The 22537-nt window shown below is 43.2% G+C and overlaps 1 protein-coding gene across 4 annotated transcripts; it reads right to left on the bottom strand.

The window, feature by feature from the left end:
- Positions 1 to 647: 647 nt before the first annotated feature.
- RNF103 (ring finger protein 103) lies at positions 648 to 22426 on the bottom strand. Of its 4 annotated transcripts, none has more exons than XM_048303367.1 (6): positions 22322 to 22426; positions 17559 to 17643; positions 16562 to 16817; positions 14357 to 14496; positions 4845 to 4960; positions 648 to 2775 (listed from the first exon to the last, which is right to left on the bottom strand). In XM_048303367.1, exons 2-6 carry the CDS (start codon positions 17616 to 17618, stop codon positions 1200 to 1202), a joined length of 2148 nt encoding a protein of 715 aa, XP_048159324.1. In that variant the 5' UTR covers positions 17619 to 17643; positions 22322 to 22426; the 3' UTR covers positions 648 to 1199. The 4 variants fall into 4 exon arrangements, with proteins under 4 accessions (XP_048159324.1, XP_048159325.1, XP_048159323.1 ...); XM_048303368.1 differs by lacking the exon at positions 22322 to 22426 and adding an exon at positions 18257 to 21265; XM_048303366.1 differs by lacking the exon at positions 22322 to 22426 and having other exon boundaries at positions 17559 to 21265.
- Between the last annotated feature and the right edge of the window lie 111 nt (positions 22427 to 22537).

Below are 22537 nucleotides of genomic sequence, written 5' to 3'. Positions count from 1 at the left end.
GTCATTATTCTCCTTTCATATCACATAGGCAAGATTTAGGAAAGAAATTAAACAAGACAATAGAAAATATCTTTCTAGTTAGGCTTTTCCTCTACTCATATCATCTCCTGCTCTTCCCCCCCCCCCCACACCTTTTTCTTTCCAACCAACAGTTCCTCTCTATTTTCAGCCAGATGATTTCTGAAAGGTACAACCAAAATCAGAGCTTCATATTAAAATATAAAGAAAACAACAGATTCAATTTTTTATGGCACCAAAGAACTATCAGAGAAACCAGAAATCACTTCAGAATACCAGCACAGTTGGAAGCTGGCAATTTTTACCATTACGAACCACTTTTGTCACTGCATGACAATACTCTGCTCCTTCACAACAGTTTACTTTGAGGCTGTAGAGGGAGCTATCCTAAAGTCTCCCTAGATGTCTGCAGATGAGGGTGCTGGAGAGACAGCTGGTAGAAGAGGGTCTCCATCTGGAAAAGCAGCTTGTAATCAACTGAAAACCACTGATCAAGCAGAGAAGCACATCAACACAGCAGACTTATGAAGGAAGTAGTTCCCAGTGAAACACCATTGCCTTCTCCTTGGCTAGTGGCTCAGAGCACTAAATTCCTGCATCCCTAGGAGATGATTTATTAGTCACAAAAGTTGTGTTATATTTTTATTGTCTTCACAGATAAATCAGGCCAGCAAGACATCTGTAACCATACACAAAAAATATTTATCAAAACAATTAACATTACAAATCTCCTTTTAAAATAATTTATTTCATCAATTTCTTTTTAAATGGTACTGTCTTACAACATACATTATTCAACAAAGATGTCCAGAACAGACTCTAAAATAGGAAACACTTAAATTAAGCAATTGTCTCCGATTAGAATTTCAATTTCACCCACATCCTAACTTGTAAACGTTTTCTGGAATACGCTTCTCTTGTAGGCTTGATTTTTGTGCTTACAAAAACAGCATCAAGTTTCCAGATGTTGAAGAGGACAAGTTATTGTACGGTAAGTTTGCATTCAGTTCAACATACAAGGCAACCAAATGATTCTGTCATTAACGTTAGCATCATGTATATTTTAGTTCACTGCACTAACATTTAAACTAAAACTTCAAACCACGTAATCTTTTAAGTGACTAACATTTAAAAGGCAAGCAGTAATATCCTGAAAGCTTACAAAGGACATGGGCACACAGCTAAGACGGGGGCTCACTCGACAAAGGCTGCGGGTGTATGTATGGCTGCTTTTTTTTGTAGGACGCCCACCTGCAGACGGGGCAGCAGTGTCGCCCACCCGCCAGCCACATCACGATGCAATTCTGGTGGAACACATGGCCGCATGGCAAGCCCATCAGCAGGCAGCCCTTTGCAAAATTTTCTAGACACACCACACATTCCGTACAGTGCAACATGTCGGAGGGCCAGGCGGACCAGTCTGGCTCCATGTCACCTGTGGAGCTGTACGAGCCGTAGGACCTGGCTTTGCGTTCAGATGGCTCATGGTGACAATACTGACTGGCACACAAACAGGTCTCAATGCCGCACCGATGCTCTCCTTCACTGCACCTGTGAAACGTGCTCAGCTCATCGTCCTCCGAGACTTCTCTGTCGCTACTGAAGACCTCTTTGTTTTCACTGTCAGAGTCACTTTCACTGTCTGGAAAGGTTTCCAGCATTTCCTCATCAGAATGGGCGCCGAGGCATTGAAACCTCCACATGGGTAAGTTTTTTATATAATCAGTTGGTATCAGAGGGTGAAGCCAGAGATCAGGGAAGGCCAACCGCTCCAAGAACAAATCTGGGTCTTCATCCCAATCTGAGTCAAAAGGGAAATGTTGAAAAGAAGCAATGGGATGAAACAAGTAGCTGGTGTACCAGTCCCACAGGCTCGACAGCCACTCCAGATTATTAGCGTTTACTTCATCCGTGTTATTGCGTCTTCGCTTCTTCTCAAAGTAATCAATTAGTAAACCATGGCCAAGGTATGTGCTGAGGAAGAGGGCTGGATGTGAAGAGTAGAACATCCAATCAGCCCTCACCCAAGAAGCCAAAGTAGTTGTGTTAGAGTACCTGAAGAGTTTTAAACTGTACTCATAAAAGCTGTCTAAGTAGGGTAGTTGCAAAAAACCTAACACTGGTAGCCAGGAAATAATTAATAGTGAATTGTACGTCCCTAAAGTGCTTATAAGAACCACAAAACGCTTTATAGTGGCACCTTGTGTAATAAACAGGTCCATCCAAGCCATCAGATTAACCAAAACTAAACTTAAAACAAATAAATCATTAACTTCTGGTTGCAATGAGCGCAAAAAGGAGTCCATGGCACGTAGTGATATAAATTCACCAGTGTTATTTCCATACCTGTAAATCCCCTCAGGAGTCCTAAGTATGTACGATGGTGTCTTGTAGATACCGATTTCTGCCATGTAACTTTTATTGTCCCACTTTTCCACGTTCACAAAAATAAACTCTACTCTTCCAGTAAACTTTACACTTAGTGCAGAGAAGAACGCTGGAGGCTGGTCAAGGTTGGCAAATAGGTAAATTTTCACTCGGTACTGGTCACTTTTGTTCCACTCTTCTTTCAGATGTTCCGAGTTGTAGATGGTTTTGATCCGAGAGGCAGCGTGGGCCGTGATCCATTTGAAAATGTGCTCCACTTCAATCTTGCGCCCGCTGTATTCCTTAAGCATGACTTTTCCCTTGGAAGTACTGGTTTGTGGAACCGACATAATGAGGGTGGATTTCAGCCAACCCCTCCTCTTGCAGTATCTACAAAGAAAACGGCAGGTTAGATTACAGGGTTTCATAGCCCCAGAACTGAGTCCTTACATTTCTATTCTAAGCCCAAAAATGAGACATGCTGAGCACCTGGGAACCCTTACAATATAACAGCAGGAAATAAGGGCACCCAATATTCTCTGGCAAAGCATATTTGTTCTTACCATATGTTTATATTTTACAGGAATATTGTAAAGAGATTAGGTATTCATAAAACAGGAAGAGAAATAGTGTTAATTTTCACAGGTCATTAAAGAAAACAAAGCCATGGAGCCATTCATGCTTTGTAACTGGATTTGAATAATACACAAGCTGACTCTTTACTTTAAAGCTTTAGTATTAGAAGCTACTTTTCCTCGGCCTTCCAGCCAAGAAGAAAACCACTCCAGTGTAACTCAATATCCCACAGCTTTCCCAGTGATTCCTTCCATCCTGGTTTTGCTAAGCAGCCATGGGGTGAAGTTGAGCAGACACTGCTCGGTTCGCAGTTCCTTTAATGAAGCTGACAAGTGCCACTTCCTACTGGGACCATTTTGGCAGGATGCAGACAGGCTAAGGGGTGAGGTGAGAGAGCTGGCCACAAAACCAGCGGAGTGGGAAGCAGACACATGCTGCTGGATGATTTGGGCTAAAAAATAATCCTGTCTGGCAGGAAGATGGGATGAACCCCAAATCCATACCTAAAAGAAGAGGCTCTTCATGGCTGAACCCTGACCCATGGTCCAGAGCCCAGTAACTCCTGAGATTAATCTGCTGACTCACAAGATCCCTTCTCTCATGCATCTTTCCTACCAATATCACTACACCAAATTATCTAGTCCTCCTTTAAGGAAATATCTGGCAAGCTTCAACAATCAAAATATGACAGACCCAACAGGCACACAAACTATCTCTGACAACCCTGCACATTGGGGACCACCAGCCTCATTCACCAGCCATCTTACCTACATCCTCTCTCGTTTTGGTCTGTCAACATGTATTTAGACAATTACAACTCCCCTTCCCAGGAATCTGAATGCAGCATTTTTAGAAGGAGCCATAAGGTATTACCCTACTAATAAAGGTATCCTGATTACTGCAGCATGCAGTATTCTTCTGAATTTCAGCTGCAACCTGATGAAATCTATTTGCACGGGTTTACCTGACAAAACATTTCTTTCTGACAAAACATAAAAAAAAAGAATTAATTTAAAACATAGTATTTGATCAGAACATTAAGGCTACTTAGGAGCTATGCAAAGAGAAACACTGCCAAATTTTTAAGATGTTCAAATACCAGAGTTTTGATTATACAAGATTATTTTGCATAAGCACTACAAAGCCTAAGAATTTCCTCTTATGATTAACACTGAGATTTCTGTAAACATTTAGGACTTAAGCTGTATAAGATGTGTGTATCCATACATGCCACTGGAATTCTAGACAAAGTCTCCTGTCATGTAAAGCAAACGCCTCCAACAAAATGTTAAAAAAAAAAGCCTCTTTTTACAGTCACAGAGAATTATTAATAGCTTCTTTGGGTCTGCTCTTCTTCCTTGTTCGAAATCATATGCAAACACAGTGACTCTTGCACAGCACACTGTGTGTTGTCCAAGGGTGTGTGCCAGTTTATATATAAACATACATTTGTCAGGGAACAGGATTTGTCAGTAATTCTGGGAGGCAGGCACTGTATGCAAGGTTCATGCTAACCTGTGCTTCCCCCTTCCAGATGGTGATATAACAACTCTAAAACTGATATATTTGGCTTTGTCCTAAGCAAGCACAATTCCTGTCCCTGAATGCCTGGACTGGAAGGCCAAACTCTTCTGTTCATTCCTCTCCACTGCGGTATTATGCTGTCCACAGTCTACTCATGCATTTCCCACACGACGCTTTAGGAAGCTGCAGAGCTGATAAATAATGTAATGGAGCATTCTGAGCAGACTTTAGGAGAGATAAAAACATGAATAAAGCCACCTTCTGTCACAGCTGCTTTTACAACACAGCAAGCCCTGCTGCAAGAACACAGCTGAGTCTTAAGATATTCTTGGGATTTAGATAATCCTTTAAGGATATACCTGGGGTCACTGGAACAGTTAAAAGTGCCAGTACGTATGCCGAATCTTGAGACTTTCTTCACCATTTTCTCCCAGTGGACTTTACCCACCAGTGGGCTTCTGTCATTTGCTATGACCTATTGTCAAAAAGAAGTATTAGTTTAGTATCACAATATTAGTCAGTTTGGTTCCTGAAATGAAGATCAAGTTTCAAGAAAACAGAGACAGTCATGCTTGATACTCTTTCCCCTTCTGTTAGGACATAGAGTAGGAATGTACAACTGGGAATCATGGTAAATGTCTTTGGCAAGTGAGCTCTAAGACAGAAATGTGGTTTCTACAGAGAGACAGAAGTGCATCATCATATTAAGTACATGTAAAGATACTAAAATCAGTAGTAGTTAACAAAAACTTTACCACTTTGTGGTAAAATAACAAAACTATCATTACCCAGTCGACAGTAGGGGAGAAAGGAAAGGGATGCAGCAGGTTCCTCTTCTTTGCAATAAAAAAAAGACCATTATTTCATTTCAATTCTCCCTCAAAAGTTACAACATACCAAAGAAATGTTGTCTCAGAGCAAGTAGAATGAGTGGGAATGCATGTACCTGGTACCAGATTAAACTGCCAACAGCCATTCCTGAGCAGTGGAAACTACTGATCAAACTCCCAGATAATCCCTAAGAATCTTGACTCCTTTCTGGCTTTGCCCGTGACTCACTCTGTAACTTTATGTGACTGTTCCACCAACTCCAGTGTCCCATCTGCCATTTCAGGATGATCATTTGCTGTGATCTATCCCAAGGTTTAATTTGTTCTAACACAGTATATTAAAGTCATACTTCAGGTTACCTTGCCGTAAGCTTCTGCTGACACAGATGACAAAGAAGCAGCATTCATCCTCTGACTTATAACTGTATAGGGAGGGGGAAAAAACCCACAAGGAAAAGAAAACCCTGCCTTCCTGCAGCTGACAGGTAATTTTGAATGACATGACTGATCATGCACTATTCCATGAGCCGTCACATTTTCTATTTTAGAAATGCCTCACATGCTTCTGCAGGCTGACTGGCAGCCACTTAAAATATATTTTTAAATTAAATCTTGAAACTTCCATTTGTTAGATATTTGTTTACTCGCCAGTAAACTTATTCCAATCGTTTTCTGACTTAATAACCTCAAATGTCAGCTTGCCCCTGGAAGTTGGGCTATCACCATGATTAACAGTTCTCTGTGGACATGCTGAGATTCAACCTAGAAAGCGAGTCCAGCCTTTGAGACTCATACATATTATCTGCTTTGTGCTAAGTAGCAGCCCCGCAGAATCTTAAAATAAAAGAATTCACCAAGCAGAACATTCTACATCGGGAAACAAACTGAAGTCACAGATTACATTCCCGTTCCACTAAACCCAAAATGTTTAAATAACACTAGAGGTGAACACCTAGGTAAGAATCCTTCAAGTTATTCTCAAAACATACACATCACATAGAAACGCCTTTTTCATTAGATAAATGTAACCATCATGCACCGAGACAACCAGCTGGGAAATCTGCTGTATTACTGAGGCTTCTTTAATCACCCAATGTAACTGAAGCCTTGGATATTTTAAACTTCTTCCTTTTATACACTTCAATCAAGAGAGACCAAATTCCTAAGGACACCTTAAAACCAGAATATCCTCGGAGCTACTATGGCATGATAAATGCATCCAACATGGCAAGGAACTACTATATTAGTAGGCACAGAAGTAAAACTTATGACTGAATTACTCCTTGGTACAACTACTCAGAGATTGGCTTCTTCCAAAACTCTTGTGTGCATGTTCCTAAACAGTAATGAGAGAATGCTAATGTTGTGTGCAGGAGGATAGATCCTGCTCACTGTTCCTTCTGCCTGGCACCACAACATTCACTTTAAATGTCAAGACAAAAATTTGTTGCCATTATTACAGTCACCATTATATTTTACTGTCATCTGCCTGTACTGGTGGAATTTTTAACACCAGCTTAATTCCTTTCCTATGAAAAAGTCTTTCCTCTTGGAGAAAGTTATTTATATTGAAGAACAACGACCTAAGTAGCAGTCTGTATTTTGTAACTACGTAGAGGAACCCTACTATGGTTTTGCACACTGAAGCTTTGTAAAATATTTTGGGCTCATGCTTTTTTATGTCATTATGGAAAAAAATCCAAATAAACATGTCCATTGCAGCTGCTCCTTGCAGACAACACCCACTTACAGCACTGGGAGTTCACCAAGCCGAGGCAAGGCTTTGTATTTTGGAAAGCAGTCACCACCTCTGTGCATGAGGGAGTCCAAGAAAATACTGCAGGTTAAGCAATCAAAATGTACTTCAGTTTAAATTAAAAATAACCTGCAAACACTTGTAACAGATTTTATTTAAGAAGTGTGAATTTTGGTAAGTTAAGAAATTTAGCTTAAAAACCTGTGACTGAGGAGACTGGGAATTTGAACGTGGAAGAGGCCTGGAAGTTCTTCAAGCCCATGGTGTTAAAGCTATCAGAATTTTATATTTCAAGTAAGGAAGAAAAAAAGGTTGTCAAGTCCTTTACTTCTTCCTACCAATCACTTCCAAAGAGAGGTTAGAAATAGTTTGACAATCTACAAAGATTGAAAAAAGGTCAAAAGGAAGAGCTATCAAAGGAAGATATGCAAGGAAAAAAAAAGTAAGGAAAAATGAGCTATTCAAGTTAGACCACACAAAGACTATTAAAAGTTGTACCAAAAGGTTTTTCAGTCATATGAATAAGAATAGAACAGGGGGAGAAGCATCAGGATCACCAAACAATGAACAGGACAGAAATGTAAGATAATTTTCTTTTTAAAGTTAAATTAATGCTGTGACTCAGTTTTTTGTGAAGGGGAGGCAGCTGGCCATGGACCAGTTAGCAAATTAATGGGAAGAAACTGTATCAACCTGAAGGTGAAAGCAGAACTCAAATAACTTAATGCACTTAAATCAGAGGAAGCAGGAAATCTCCATTCCAGAACCATAGCACAAGCACACACACAGGATCACAGGTGAACCTGTGAAAAATCCTTACAAAACCCTGTCAGAATGTCAGAACAATTCAAATTTTGACAGGACAATAACAAGTTTGTAGCTATATTTAAAGAGCAAATGAAAAAAAAAAAAATCCCACCAGTTTGATTTCAATAGGATGCAAAAGTGTAGAAGAAATTTTAGAGATGCAGAGACAATGGCATTTTCTACCCCTTTCCAGCATGTAATTACTAAAGATACATTCCTGATTGAGAGATATTTTCCCTGAAGGAAAAGAACAAAGCTTCAAGAGAAAAACGGAATGTAGTACCCTGTTTGTAGTTTGTATCATGTATTATGCCACATGGAAAATTTACATGAGAGCTGCAGATAGGCTTTTATAGTAAGTAAAAAAAAAAAAAGTTTTAAAATGAGCAAGAAATCGGCTACAGCAAAAAGACATCAAAATGCCAGAAAGGTGCTAACAGACATCTTAATAGATTTACCTTAGAGCTCAGTTCAGCATATATTCCCATTAATGCCCTTCCTGTGGGAACTTGAAGTCTCCCAAAGCCATTTGTAGAAGACATAAAACTGAGAAGCACATCTATGTGGGAAAGAGGATTATAACACCATGTAGGAAGAGCTGCACAAATCTTGTAATGCAGAGTGTCACACATGAAATTGAATTCAGTAATGAACAGGACACTTGGGGAGTTCATCAGTTAGAAACAGTGATGGGAAGAAATGCTTGGGGCTATCAGTTGCTCCACAAGAAAACATGAGCCATCAATATTAACTGGCTGCAAAACAAGCAAAGCCCAGGATACATCACACCTTACAAAACAAACTGGTTGATTGACCTCACTTACTGGGAGGAGTGGGGTTGACATCAGGACTCAGTGAAACTAAAAGGCAATGTCAATTTATGCCCAATACAAATTAGCCCTGAATGCAGCCAAGCAGAAGTCAGACACACATTTCCAAGAAGAAAACAGTCAACAGGAGTATTTGAACAACTTATAGTGTAAGAGAGACAGCAAGATATTTTCTAAACACAAATTCTACAGTGTAGCAGAAAGCTGAACTAGCTCATCAAAAAGATCCTTTTCAATCATACACTCCATTTAATGTTACAGAAATAAAGCCCAAGCTCATAGAAGGTACCTTTTAGGAGATCAGCTAACACAGCTGGGAAACAAATACCACGTTTGGAGAAGCCAAATCCTTCCAGCGTTGCTTATTATTAGCTATGTTCACAATCTGTGACATATCACATGTCACAGTGACAAGTAAGACAATGAGGGTAACTCAATTAATTCATTAATCATCTTAATAGGCTAAGGGAATCCAATAGGATCACAGTAACCCTGCTACTCAACAACTGCACATCACAGAATGGATCTGCTCCCTAACTCACACCTAACCCAGGCCAGAGGATTGGCTCTGACTGCAGGGTCTGAATTACCATCTCTGTAATACTGAAAATGCTGAGATCCGGATGATTTCAAAAGACAGTTGAATAGGGAGCTTTTGCATTGGAAGAGTTCTCATGACATTGAATTACACAGAATTATTCCCAAAGAGTTCAATCAAGAAAGTAATTAAAAAAATTAGTAAATTAGAAAAATATAATTTTTTTGATCTATATGTTAAAGTAGTCATAGTTATGATATTAAAGAATAGACTTTAAAAGCAAATATCCTGGAGCCAGAAAGATACAAACACTTGGAAAAACAGGACTAAGTCAGCAAAGCACTTTGCCTCTCTCGCCTAATCTAAACCCAATGTGTATTGGACAGGTGCATCAGTATTGCAATAGCTACTTTATAACCATCATCAATCCAGCTACTCCTTAATTTCCAGGTATCATTAAGCATTTTAAAAGATTATTTTATGAAACATAGATTCCTAAAATACAAGTAAAAGTATGACTGAAACTGAGGAGACTTGAGGAAACAGCTGATGTTAGAATTTGCTGTAGCAATGCAATATGCAAAGACAGACTCCTCTCCTGGTACCCCTGAAGTACTTGAGCATGGCATGAGAATGACCTCACTTGAGCATTCTCCTGTTTTCTGTGCATTTAAATCAGATTTTGTTCAATTTCTTTCAGACAGGCATGCAGAGATTTCAAAGCAGGTCACAGGAACGAGATTTGTTCTCAGTAAGTTTTGAGGCTCACTCACAACTAAAAGTGCTCGAATATCACAAGGCATGACAATGAGCCAGAGATGGGCAAACGCAGAACAAACACCTCATGTACTCCAGCTCTCATTATTTTAACCAATTCTAGCTGGGATGGCAAGTGTCAGGCACACCTGCTCAAACCAACAGCACACAATTTTGAACACACAGTCAAAACTTGGTTTTACAGCTCAGCCATGAAGACGACAACTTCAAGTGCTCCTCAACTCTGGACACTAGGGCGCTGTGACAGACTTCAAACCACCAGGAAGAACAAAACCCATTAAGTAAGAGACATCATTCCCTGCTGCACATACACACATACAGGTAGTTCTCTCAGGAGCAGTCAGTCCTCACCCTGCCTCAGCAAGTCACTCTCCACGTAAGGGAATACAGACATTTGAATTGGAAAAAAACTGTGTAGTTTTGCCAAAGACAAAACTGATTTCTAACTGATTTAATGAACTGGTAAGGTTGTATAAACATGAGAATTGTCTGTTTGGTTCAGTGGTTTCCAGTTCGAGACACCCATGAACTCTGCTACAGTGCTTGCAGAGGGTAAAAGAGCAGAGGAAACTCAGTATTACTGTAAAGATACCATGCATGCCCTGGAAGATTTTTAGGGATCCACAAAGATAAAAAGTTTCAAACACTCTAGTCACAGAACCCTTTCTCATCAACAACTATGCTGCAAACTCTGCTTCTATAGATAAAATAGAAGTAAACATAAAATTAAGTATAAATGGATGGGTAATTTACTTATTAGAAACTTGGAAAAAAGCTCACTTATTCCACATAATGTCAGTAGGTTTCTACATGAATGTCTGCACTTCTGTTAACTCTGAGACATCTCACTTTCTGTTTATTATTTGACAATGTGTTGATGGAACTGAATTTCCACTTAGACTCTCTTTCGTAAGAATTCACAACTCATTCAGAATCCACCCATATGGACTGAAGATATCTGAAGATTTTTTGCCTTTCTTAACTGAGAAAGAGATTGTGAGAAATCACGTTAAAATAGACAAAGACTACATCCATCATAGCACGCAAAAATTAACCACCTCAAAATTACGTGTAGTTTCTCAAGGGAGGTGAGGTGATCTATGCACTGATCTGGACAGTCAGTTAAGCTCTCAGTTAAGTCAGAGGTTGAGAATAAATGAGCTTCTGCAATGAATTAACACAGACACACAGGCAATACAAGGACTATTACATTCCAGCTGATGGTATCATGCACCCTTGACTGGATATGAAGCCTCTCAAGAAGAAAACTGAAACTTAAAATCAGGTATCCTATGGTAAATGATCCTGAAGGGCTATTGGAAAAGGCACAAATACTGAATGATGTGTTTTGAAAGATTGAGTGTTTCTACTTTGTGTCCTTCTAGCAAAAACAGCTGATCACCCGGTAAAACTCAAAAGGCAAATAAATATGAAAATTATTCATCCTACATGCAAGCAAAAGAAAGAACAAACCATCACCACCAGAACACTGCAAGCACATCCCTTGCCCTGTGACTACACCACTTGAACTAGAAACTGAGATGCAGAACAGACTGCAGAATTTTATATCCATAATAATGGCCTTTGCACCTCTACCAGACACAATCAAAATGTCCGTCCTAATACTTCAATGCCAGGAAGAAAGTTCCCTTTACTTCTCTCTGCCACTATGTTACAGCAGAGACTTTTAAAATAAAAAATACATATTCATTTAGATTTTAACTTCATTCAAAGAGGATTTTTATCTGTAGATCCTTTTCAAAAGCCATAATGACTACAATATTGTTGGATGTGGCAGGCTTCTAGAGACCAACCAGAGCCTGGAAAAGTAAGGCATGTTACTCTTCTAACCAACAAGAGAAGCAGCTCCAGAAACTATCAGTCACCCTCCTTGCCAGCCAAAGAAGTGCACAACAGCAGCTGACAAGCAAGAATGGCATAAAAGGAAAGGTGATGAGATCATGAGCTAATAGGAGAAAGAACATGCTGCTGTCTGTGCCTCTACGGAAGCGCCACACGGGACCTGTGAACAGCTACACTGGTAAACAAATTCCCACTGAACCGGGATGCTTTGCATGTGGATTTCCAGAAAATATAGAAACAAAGCCACGAAACACTGATTCCTTGTGTATTGACTTTGACTTTCTTCAAGGAATTCATCTTGCTGACTCTAAATAATAAATTCACACCTCAATTTTTGTCAAACATATAAAAAAATAGTAATCCTTTCCTCTTTTTTCCTTTTGATTCTCTGCAGACAGTGATGACTGTCACATTCTCAGCCTGTGCCACACCAGAAATTTCATTTATATGCACTGGAAAATAAAAATCATCTTCAAAGTCTCAGTCCTCTCATACATCATCACAGTGTTCAAACCAACTCAAGCGACAGCCACTGTGCCAGCTGAGCCAGAACTGCTCCTCTCCCTCTGCTCCTTTCCAGCAACCCCACAGAACAGGGATTCAAGGCTCAGGATACTGAAAAGGATCTGGAGATCCTTTCTGCTTCCCAGCCAGTAACAACACAGCAGGGGAATCTCCAACCTTGCCCAAGGTCACCAAACCCAACCATGAGGCATCCTCACTCCCCTGCACAAGCATTGAGCTGGTTAATTAGCTGGAAAGTTTCCACAGGATTCCTAATGGCAAAGGAGGATGGGCAAGGGAGAGAATCAAGAGTTAGAACCGGGAAGTGATGGCAAAAACTAGCTCTGCAGGGATGAGGTCTAAGAAAAGAGTGTGGGAAAACCTGTGAAAAGGACATAAAGAATCCAGCATGGGAGTTATCCAGACAGGAGTTGTGGTGGGGAATGGAGCGAACGAAAACTCCAAAGTGATGAAAACTTGAAAAGCAAGAATGAAAAATAGAAATTAGACATGTCTTGTGGTTTTTATTGTACAGAAACAGACAAATAGTGTTCAGCAAGTAAATCATTCAGTAAATTCCACTATTTTTTTTTCCACAGCTATTGTGACCAACTGAATAGCTGTGCAAATACTCCCAGAATGATGACAACATTCATCACACTAGAGATATCAAAACACAGCCTATCAGACCTGCTATTAGGATGCTAGTGGAAAATATATTACAAGTAAAATTCTGCAAGCAACAGACAACAGAGAACTATCATATTTCACCCTTTGGCACTGCACGGGGAGGAGGGAAGGTTTTTCACAGCATATTCATGCTTGTATTTGTCAACTAGCTTGGGGACATGTAAACTTCCTTTCAACACTCTCTCTCTGCCCTCCTGTATGACTTAAACCACAAACTCAGATTCAATAAACTCCAAATACATCTTTCCAAAAACACAAATGCCATTTCAAGTCTGAAGATAATCTGTCCTCTTGTCTATTTTGGGGTGAGATCTGATGTGGTGACAGTGCAGGTCTAATGAATAGATTATCAAGATTTAATGACTTGCTGTTAAAGAGAAAACATGAAGTGAAACCAGACAAATCAGGTAGGAGCTGTCAACTGAACAATTAATTGCCTGATGGGGGATTTGCCTGACGTGGCTGTTAGCAGGGAACTTATGACTTAAAAACACCCTCTTATCAACAGAGAAGTTGACACAGAAAAATAATTTCTACATTTTGGTCTAGGCTACTTATGTTCTCAGGAATGATGATTAATTGCTTCAGAATCCTATTGGAAAAAGTCTGTCTTTATTTTCCTAAATGATCTCTTGTTCTCATGCAGCAGTAGGGAAGCACGCTCTAAAATTGCTGGGCCCAAAATGTTTGGGAGAAAGTTAACTTTAAGCCACTGGAATATGTTGTAGAAGCAGTCTGCTAGTCTGGGAAGTTAGCAGACTGAGATCCTTCCTGCCTTTGTGAAGAGCCAACAGAGATTTTACAAGTGCTCTAACCTCTCAGACAAGCAGAAACTTAAACTGGTTGGGTCTGAGCATGTAATGCAGCCAAAAGGAAGAACAGCACCAGGAGCCTGTACCAGCTGGGAGCATCTGTACTAATGCACCTACTTCACACATTACACAGGCTCTTACAATCCCAGGGCCAAGGACTCACATATTCTGTGTACTTCAGTGTGTGCTGCTTCACTTGTTTTCTGGTTCTAAAGTGCCTGCTTTTCAAAAAGCAATCTAAAGAATAACAGGCTTTTTTTTCTTCCTGTCTGTATAGGAACTCTGGCACTTCCAGCCTTTCTTGTTTTATTCTTTTATTCCTCATCTCCCAGATGAAGTTTATCTTCGTCACCATCTCTTTGTTACACATTTTTACAACTAGTTAACTGCCCTCATAAACTCCTCCTTTGAAACACATTTTGGATGTGATAAATATACAAAAATAAACAATAAAATTTATATACCTGTACCAGCCAGATCCCATCTTTCGTGTCTTCTACAAGCTCATAGAAATGCATTTCACCACTGAAGTTTGTACTGGAAACTGATTCAGAGGCCTCTTCCTCTTTGAGAGCTGAATAAAGCTCTCCTTCCATGAGGTCTCCTGAAAAAGAGACAATTGGAGAAATTCGACTAAAATGGCACTGGAGAAAGATTACTTCACGAATTCTAGTAACAGCTTAACTAACTATATTTGAACGGTTGCTCAGAGAACCTTTTCAGTACAAAGGTAGCTAAAGTTGTTACTATAATTCTATCTCTGGTGACATGACTATGAACAAATTGACTTCAGTAAGACCACAGAAGACATGAACGCTCTGTTTCTGATTACACAGATGTACCACACGCATGAGCACACAAAGGAATAAAAACATCTAAGGTTCATTCTCTGCAAATAACAACATTCAGTGGTTGAGAGCAATTTTAGTCGGTACATCTTTGCTTTCATTTCACAGGCTTGCAATTTTGCAGCAAGCAACTTCTTAACACTGATAATTCAAACAGACTTCCAAAATGTCAATCATTAATTTTGGACCAAAACCCAGTGTAAAGTAAAAATCTCAGGCAGTTTAGCTGTTGGCTTCTGTTTGCACAGTTGGGAAAAGTTCCCATGAACTCCAGCTGCAGCGATGTAAAGAGCTCACAGTAAAATCATCTGATTATGATTCCTTCGCAATCTCATTTCCTTCTCATGTTTTGTTTCACAATCATTACAAACACTGTTAATGACAACCAGCATTCTAGTAACTAATCTACTAAGCTTTAAGAAATGAAGTCTTGTCCAAAACCAGTTTCCTTAAAAATACAAAAATAAGTGTAACAGCTGAAACCCTTGAGGGGTTTGCAAAAATATTCATAAAATTTAGAGGAAAAAAACCCACCAAAACACAACCACGGAAAAATGCTGCAAAGCCTGTTGGTATGAGAAGTGTTTCCATGACATTTGAAGAAGTTGGTTAATACAGTTTGTTTGGAGTTAAACACTTCCCTGCAGCATATGCAACCCAAACATCATGACATCATGAAAGTACCTGACAGCCAAGGAGTGAAAGTGATTGGAAACAAAAGTGAAAGTGCCTAATGCTTTTTACTGTTGGAGCAGCAAAGCCAATAAACAACATAAAAACATAAACAAACAATGAACAGTAACAGCAAATTAGATTTAAATGCCCAGGATTAATATCAATTATTTAAACTAGAGTTTTTAAGGTTATATGGCAGGCACTACATCCTTCTAAATCCTCCTCCCTCTCTGTCCAGATATTAGAGACCCTCACTGCCTATCCTGATCGCTGGGATTTCTCTCTCTCCTGGATCAGCAGCCCTTCCATCATTGATTTAAAACCAGCTACGCACATTTTCCTGCTTGGCTGGCACTACAGCTATTACATCAGCCCCATCTCCCAGTCCTTGGGGCCAGCTCCCTCCGACTGCTCCAGGCAGCATCCTTACTTTCAGGACACTTCTGCCATTCTTACATCTCTACTGCTCTCCATCCCTCGCTGTTCATCACCCCCAGAAGTCCACCTCCTTCACCTGGTTCTCCTTACTTCCGAAATGCCTCCCTGCCTTTTTCCAAGCTGTTTTTTGTATGCAGGAACTAGTTCTGCTCCCCTTGTATAAAACCACCTCAACCTTGGGTACCCATCCCTTCTGCTCCTCAGCTATGAAATCATCGCTTTCCTTGAGGCCCATCTTGATAGCCGTACCTGTAATAAACCCAGCAAACGGGTGGGAATACACGGGACCAAGCTGGCCCCAGCTGTAAACAGTAGCCTACCGCAGCTATTTGGTGTCTCTCCTCCTCGTTTTTCACGGCAGACGACATTCGCTCCCATCTGTGCCACCCGCACTGACCCGACCGCCCGCAGCGGAACTCCCGGCGAAGGGGAGGGAAGGGCCGCTGCTGGTGCCCCGTCCAGCGCAGGCCTTTCCCTCGGCGCAGCCCGCTCGGGCTCACAACGCCGCCGGGCTTTGACCGTCACCCCCCGAGGTCCCCGGCCTCCCTCCATGGGCCCCCTTGCTGGGGGGAGCCAGCTCGCTCCCCAAACCCGCCCTGCGAAGGGAAGCAGCGCCCGGGTCTCCATCCAAGGGCGGCCAGAGCCCACGCGGGGTGGCCGGACACCGACCTCCGTTCGTCCCCCCGGGTCACGGGGAGCTCCGCGTACCTGACTTCTCCACCAGCTCCCGCACATCCTTCTTCTCGGGCAGCCCCGAGTGCCCCAGCCCGCGGCACTCCAGGATGGTCCGCAGCTTCCTGAAGCTCAGCGCCACCGGGTCCACCAGCTGCGTGGCGAGGAAGCCGCTCTCGTACCACGCCACGGCCTCGAACACCCGGGCCAGCACGAAGAGCGCCAGGAAGTAGAGCAGCAAACAGCACAGCTTCACCCACATCTTCCCGGGAGCGCCGAGCCGGAGGCCGGGCTGGGGAGGGAGGGAGGGAGGGAGGGAGGGGAGCGGGGGCTGTCAGGGGAGCGGGGCCGCGGCCCCCCCGCCTCCCGCCCGCCGCTGTCGCTGTCCCCGCCCCGGCGGAGCCGCGGAGACATAACAGTGACGTGAGCAGCCGGCACCGCCCCCCTGCCCCTTTTTCCCCTTTTCCCCCTTCCCCTTTTCCCCTTCCCCTTCTCCTTCTCCCCCGCCGTGATTCAGCACTGCGGCCCGACCCCGCATCACCGGGCTCGGGGGGCGGTCGCGTCCCTGCCCCCGGTTGCAACTTTGGACCCTGCGGCTGTGCTTGCTGCGAGAAAAATAACATATAAAATAGCTCCGATATCGGGGAGGGAGAGGGCAGGATCCGACCCGGCCGGCACTTTTCATGAGAAGAAAAATATTTACAGAGCCAGAACTGGGGGCCGATATTTGCAGGGCCGATCTGTTCGGGCAGTTTTAGGGCAGCTTAGTGGACAGAGTTTATTTGGATTCGGGCTGCTGGGTGTAGGGATGATCCGTCCGCTCCTCATTCCTGCACGCCAGCCCCTCCTCCCAGCCCCTGGCTGGCGCGAAAGCAAATTCCACAGCGAGATTCATCTGCACGGGTCGGAACTCGGACTCTGCAGCTTTGCCTTGGCACTCGAGCGCTGAGAGCTTGTGCCAAAGGGACAGCCAAAGGCAAGCATGAGCTGCACCCCGACTTCGGATAAGGGTTTAGGTTGGATCTGTGCTCACATTGGAAGCATTTTGGAGCACAGCGTGGGTCCCCGCTGAAGTGGATCCACGAAGAACCATCCCGGGCTGTACCAGAGATGTTGGCCTGCAAAGATACAATTTAGTCTGCTACAAAAACCGTACTAAAATCAAGCTGCTGCGTTGAGATGAAGGCTCTCCTCTGAAGGAAACTCAACATTGCTTTTGTATGTTTAGTTATTTTAAGAATCCATAATTTGCATGAAAATTGGCAGCTCACACAGATGAGCACAAAAATAGCACAGCTTAATTTTAAAAACACTGAGAACTCCCCAGAGTGTACACGCTGTAATTCTGTACTATCAATTTTCAAAAAGGCACACTAATATTGATCTGGAAAAAAGCATTTAAATCACTGTACTCCTCAGAGCCTTTAAAACACATTTACAGGTTTCTCAGTGTGCTGATATGATTTAAAAAGGAAAAATAAATCAACAATCCAGGTTCAGCTCGTTCTGTGACACAGCCACCACAGCCTCTTTCAGAAGAAAATCATGACACTGTGTTCTTCAAGAATGGGCTCATTTTAGTTCTTGAAAAGGGAAGAGTGGAGGGATTGCAGATGTAGCTGCTCTCAAAGCCCTTATGGGCTGGTAAATGTTGTGCTCTTCCACTGGGAGTCATATACAACGTTATTCTTCAACATTTTTATCTGGAAAACATAAAAGTGGACTGCAAACCTTGTATCTGCTGGTGTTGCTTGGTTAAATACAAAGGGATTTTGGCAGCTCTGCTGGGTTTGCAGTGAGCTTCGGGTGGCAGGTCCAGGTGGGACAGAAGGTACCAGGGGTGGAGGGGCTCACAGAGGGGGTCAAGTGCTCTTCTCTTCCTTCACAGCCACTGCAGCCTGGAGAACTTCCCCTGCCAAAGCCAGGGCCCATCTCCCTAATGAGCAGGTGGCAAAGCATCAATAAAATGAATCCTTTGCCCTTGGCAAAAACCAAGGGAGGGGCTTTGTCCCTGCAGCTGGTGGAGCCAGGGGACAGTCAATAAAATAGGCATTTCCCATCACCTGTCAGGGGGGCTCAGGCAGGCTCTGAGCCCTGAAGTGCCCCAGGTTCTTTTTCAGAAGCTTTGTGAAGGCCCCTTTCTTTTGTCACACGTACAAGAACTTGCCTGATTTCTCTACCTTTTGTTTCAAGTGAGTGTGAAGTAACTCCCACCCGTGTGAAGTGATGGGTGGGAGTTTGAAGAAGAACTTTGTATATTTAGTTGGAAAACATGGTTGGGTTGGGGTTTTTTGTTTGTTTGGGTTTGGTTTTTGTTTTGGTTTGTTTTACATGAGCACCTCAGACCCTGCTCCAGTAGATCCCTGTGTTTCTCCCCTGTAATTTCTTCGGGGATGCCCTCGCTTCCCTCTGCAGGAAGGCACCTCACAACAATTACTACACTCACAGCTGAACTATTTGCAACACCAACTGCTGGGGAGGCTGTCACCAGTGTATCATTTCCGAGTGCTCATGGGCTGAACTAAATGAGGCCCCTGCAGAGACAAAGCCAATCATCTGCCAGAACTCAAGAAGCCCTGGAGTCGTTTCAGGAAAGTACAAATGGTATTTCAAGCCACTATTCAAAATCCCCAAAAACAACCCAAAACAAAGCAGCTGCCAACACTGAAGCACCCGGGTGAGGGGTGGGTACAACCAGGAACTGCAGGTGATGAGCTGACCAAAGGTCTGGCAGAGCAAACCTAAATGGATCCAGCACCTCTCCCAGGCCCTCTGGTCCTCTTTTCCCTCCCCATCTCCACATATCTGATGCACCAAGATGACCTTTCCAGAAAATGTTCTGTTTTCTAGATGTAGCTGTCCTTTAGTTTTCAGTTGCAACTAGAATGTCTTTGACATGTCACCTGCAAACAATCTTTCAGGGAGTTTTAATTATCTGGAAAATCTAAATATCTTAACAGTGAATTGAAATTAATTTGGGCTGAACACAAAGATGACACGTGCTGGCATTTTTAAAGACCCCAGGGTTAACACTACTTAATTAACAGCATTAAACAGTCATCAGTCAGTCAGTCCTATGCTCACAGAGCAAATATTACAAATGTGATGAGAATGGAGAATATAAATTCCACCTTTAAACAAAACCCCAAAGCAAGGATCTGCTTTTAAATAATTTTGGCAGCAAAACTATTTTACTATCATTTAGGAGCTAATGAGCCCAAATGCTGAGAACTGGGACAGCCACCTTTCCCTGTCAGACAGCCAAACCTGCAGTCTTTTTATCTGCTGCCCCTTGATAAATGGCAAGGATTCCCTCTCCTCCCCCATCTTTTCCTACGAGCAGTTGCTGACTGTGCAGCCTGGGAATACGGACAATAATCCGCTTTCCAGACTTCTGTGGGGAACATAAGTACTGTCATTTTGAAAACAGTAAAACAGAGGATTTAAAATCGTAATTCAATCCTTTACCATGTTAAAATAACGTCACACCTTTTTTATGAGTTTTTCAAGGTAAGAGTTCAGCAAACTAGTATTCAAACAACCTGAAAGACAGTTTTCCCAAGAGCCAACTCTGTAAATACAATTTACTTCGATGACAAGAATTGGACCTCGATGATCCTTGTGGGTCCCTTCCAACTCAGGATATTCTATGATTCTGTGAATTTCTGGGAATTCACTAACACAGAAATTCTTGATGGGCTTCTTTATCAACGTGGGTGCATCTCAACATGTTTTCAGGTGTGATATGAAACTGTACCTCCGTGTAATCTGATACTAAATAAAACAAAGAAGCTTTTATAAGAGTTTCAAAGCAAGACGGCAGCAGCCCAGACATTATTGTGTTGTAGGCAGAGGAATTTTAAATCAGAAGATGTTTCCCGCTATGTACTAGTGGCCAATGGGAAGTAGATTTAACAGAGGTGAGAATCTGTAACATAGTGACCACTACTGACAGCTCAGCTAAAGCCCTGGCTGTTTAACCACGGAATTCTGGCATGGTTTGGGTTGGGAGGGACCTCAAAGACCATCCAGTTCCACCCCCTGCCATTTGGGTGAGGCAGTCCCGGTGATCTGCTGGTGATTCACACAGGAATTCAGGTTGGACAGGACGCCAGGAGGTTCTGAAGCCCAACCCCCTGTTCAGGGTCAGCTGTGACACCCCGGCAGGTGATCAGGGCTTTCTGCAGCCACAGCTGGAGCTGATGGTCACCCCCTGCGGGAATCTGATTTGCCTATAAACACACAGTGATTAACGGCACAGAAACGGACATCAACCGGGACAAACCAACCTACAGGAGCAGAATAGATTAATTAAAGCTTCAAATAAAGACACTTTTTTCCTAGGCAGTTTGCATTTTCTGTTTTTGCACTAGTGAAGAACTATTTGTTGTCCCCTTGGAGAAGATAAGCTCTGTTTAATGTCCAAAATAAATAAATAAGGAGACCTTGCTTGAGTGTGCTGAGATGACCAAGGAGCCCACAGCACTAGAGAACTTCACAAATGAAACCCCTGTCCTGATGATCTATGAAACCAAAGATAGTGCTTGTGTTTAAGCATAATTTGTGATGAATAAAGAGCAAAACCACATAAAACAGCAATTTGGGCCGAAATCTGACCAATTTCTGAACATAAGCATCACACAAGTCCTGTGTTCTTGTGAGAATACAGAACTCTTGATTTTCCCATCCTGCCCAGCAAAGTGGACACAGATGAAGCAACACTGCCCCAGGCTCAGACCAAATGCTAGTTTTCCTTAGGAGCTTTACTTGTACTGTACTACACAAAAACACAGAGTCCTGTGTGTCCTGCGCTACTGCCTCCCAATACCGAAGTTCATCATCATAAAATCACAGCATGGTTTGAGGTGGAAGAGACCTTGAAGACCATTTAGTTTGAACCCCCTGCCATACACAGGGACACCTTCCACTAGTCCAGGTTACTCAAAGCCCCATCCAGCCTGGCCTTGAATTCTCCCAGGGATGGGGCATCCACAACTTCCCTGGGCAGTCTGTTCCAGTGCCTCCCCACCCTCACAGCAAAGAATTTTTTTCCTAATATCCAATCTAAACCCACTCTCTTTCAGTTTGAAGCCATTCCCCCTTGTCCTGTCACGACATGCCCCTGTCAATACTCTTGCCCCATCTTTCCTGTAAGTTCCCTTTAGATACTGAAATGACACAATCAGGTCACCCCAAAGCCTCCTCTCTTCCAGGCTGAGCAATCCGAATTTTCGCAACCTTTTCTCATAGAAATGAGAAAATTCATCCTCTCATCAACTTGGCGGTCTCCTCTGAATTCGCCTGGAGCTGGTGTCAACCAAGTGGAATTCGATCTGAGGCATCTCTTAGAGCACATTTTCATAAGCCGCTGCCAGTGCAATGCACTTCAGTCTGTCGGCCCACAAAACCGAGCAGGAAGTTTACCGACCAGTTAACAACCCAACGACAGGTTAAATACTTCGTTTTCGGCTCGCCGGGCTTCTTAACTCAGCCCTGGCGCAGCTTAGAGCCGCTGCTCGGCGTTACTTCTGCGATGTTTGCGGCAGCTGCGAAACGCCACCCCCACAACGGGGCTGGGAGAGAACCCTTTGTGCCGCGGGCACCACCCGGGGGTCACCTCACCGATGGCGGCACCACACCCACCCCACGGCCCTAAGCCGCTCCTCGGCCCAAAGGATCAAGAACCGAAGGAGACACCACAACCCCCCCCGAGGCCTCGCCGGGCCCGGCGCCTCTTCAGGCCTCGGCGTCGCCATGACAACAGCGCCCTCAAGGCCCCCGCGCTTAGCTGCCCACCTCCCTGCCTGATCCGCAACACCCGCCGGATACCCTTCCCCAGGCTGACTCCCACGCGCCACCTGACCGGGAAACGCTTCCTGATCCCACCGGGACACCGGGAAAAGCGACCCGCCCACCCCCGCCGGCGGGGGGGCTAGAGGTGCCCGCCGCGCCGCCTGACTGAAAACCGCCGCTCCGCCCTGCGTTGCGCGAAGGCCCCTGGCTGAGGCGTCC

This window comes from Corvus hawaiiensis, chromosome 5, assembly GCF_020740725.1.
Source record: "Corvus hawaiiensis isolate bCorHaw1 chromosome 5, bCorHaw1.pri.cur, whole genome shotgun sequence".
NCBI classification, from domain to species: Eukaryota; Metazoa; Chordata; class Aves; order Passeriformes; family Corvidae; genus Corvus; species Corvus hawaiiensis.
The sequence above is the reverse complement of the archived record's forward strand: the minus strand, read 5'-3'. Positions and strand labels throughout refer to the sequence as shown.

Bases quoted from the DNA above. Each gene is read 5' to 3' on its own strand.
- RNF103 (XM_048303367.1), bottom strand. From the start codon at position 17,618: ATGGTTCTTCGTGGATCCACTTCAGCGGGGACCCACGCTGTGCTCCAA. The intron at 16,818-17,558 runs GTGAGCACAGAT...CTCCCTCCCCAG, and splicing joins TGCTCCAAAATGCTTCCAAT to CCCGGCCTCCGGCTCGGCGC. The intron at 4,961-14,356 runs GTATATAAATTT...TTTTGACAATAG, and splicing joins ATGGGATCTGGCTGGTACAG to GTCATAGCAAATGACAGAAG.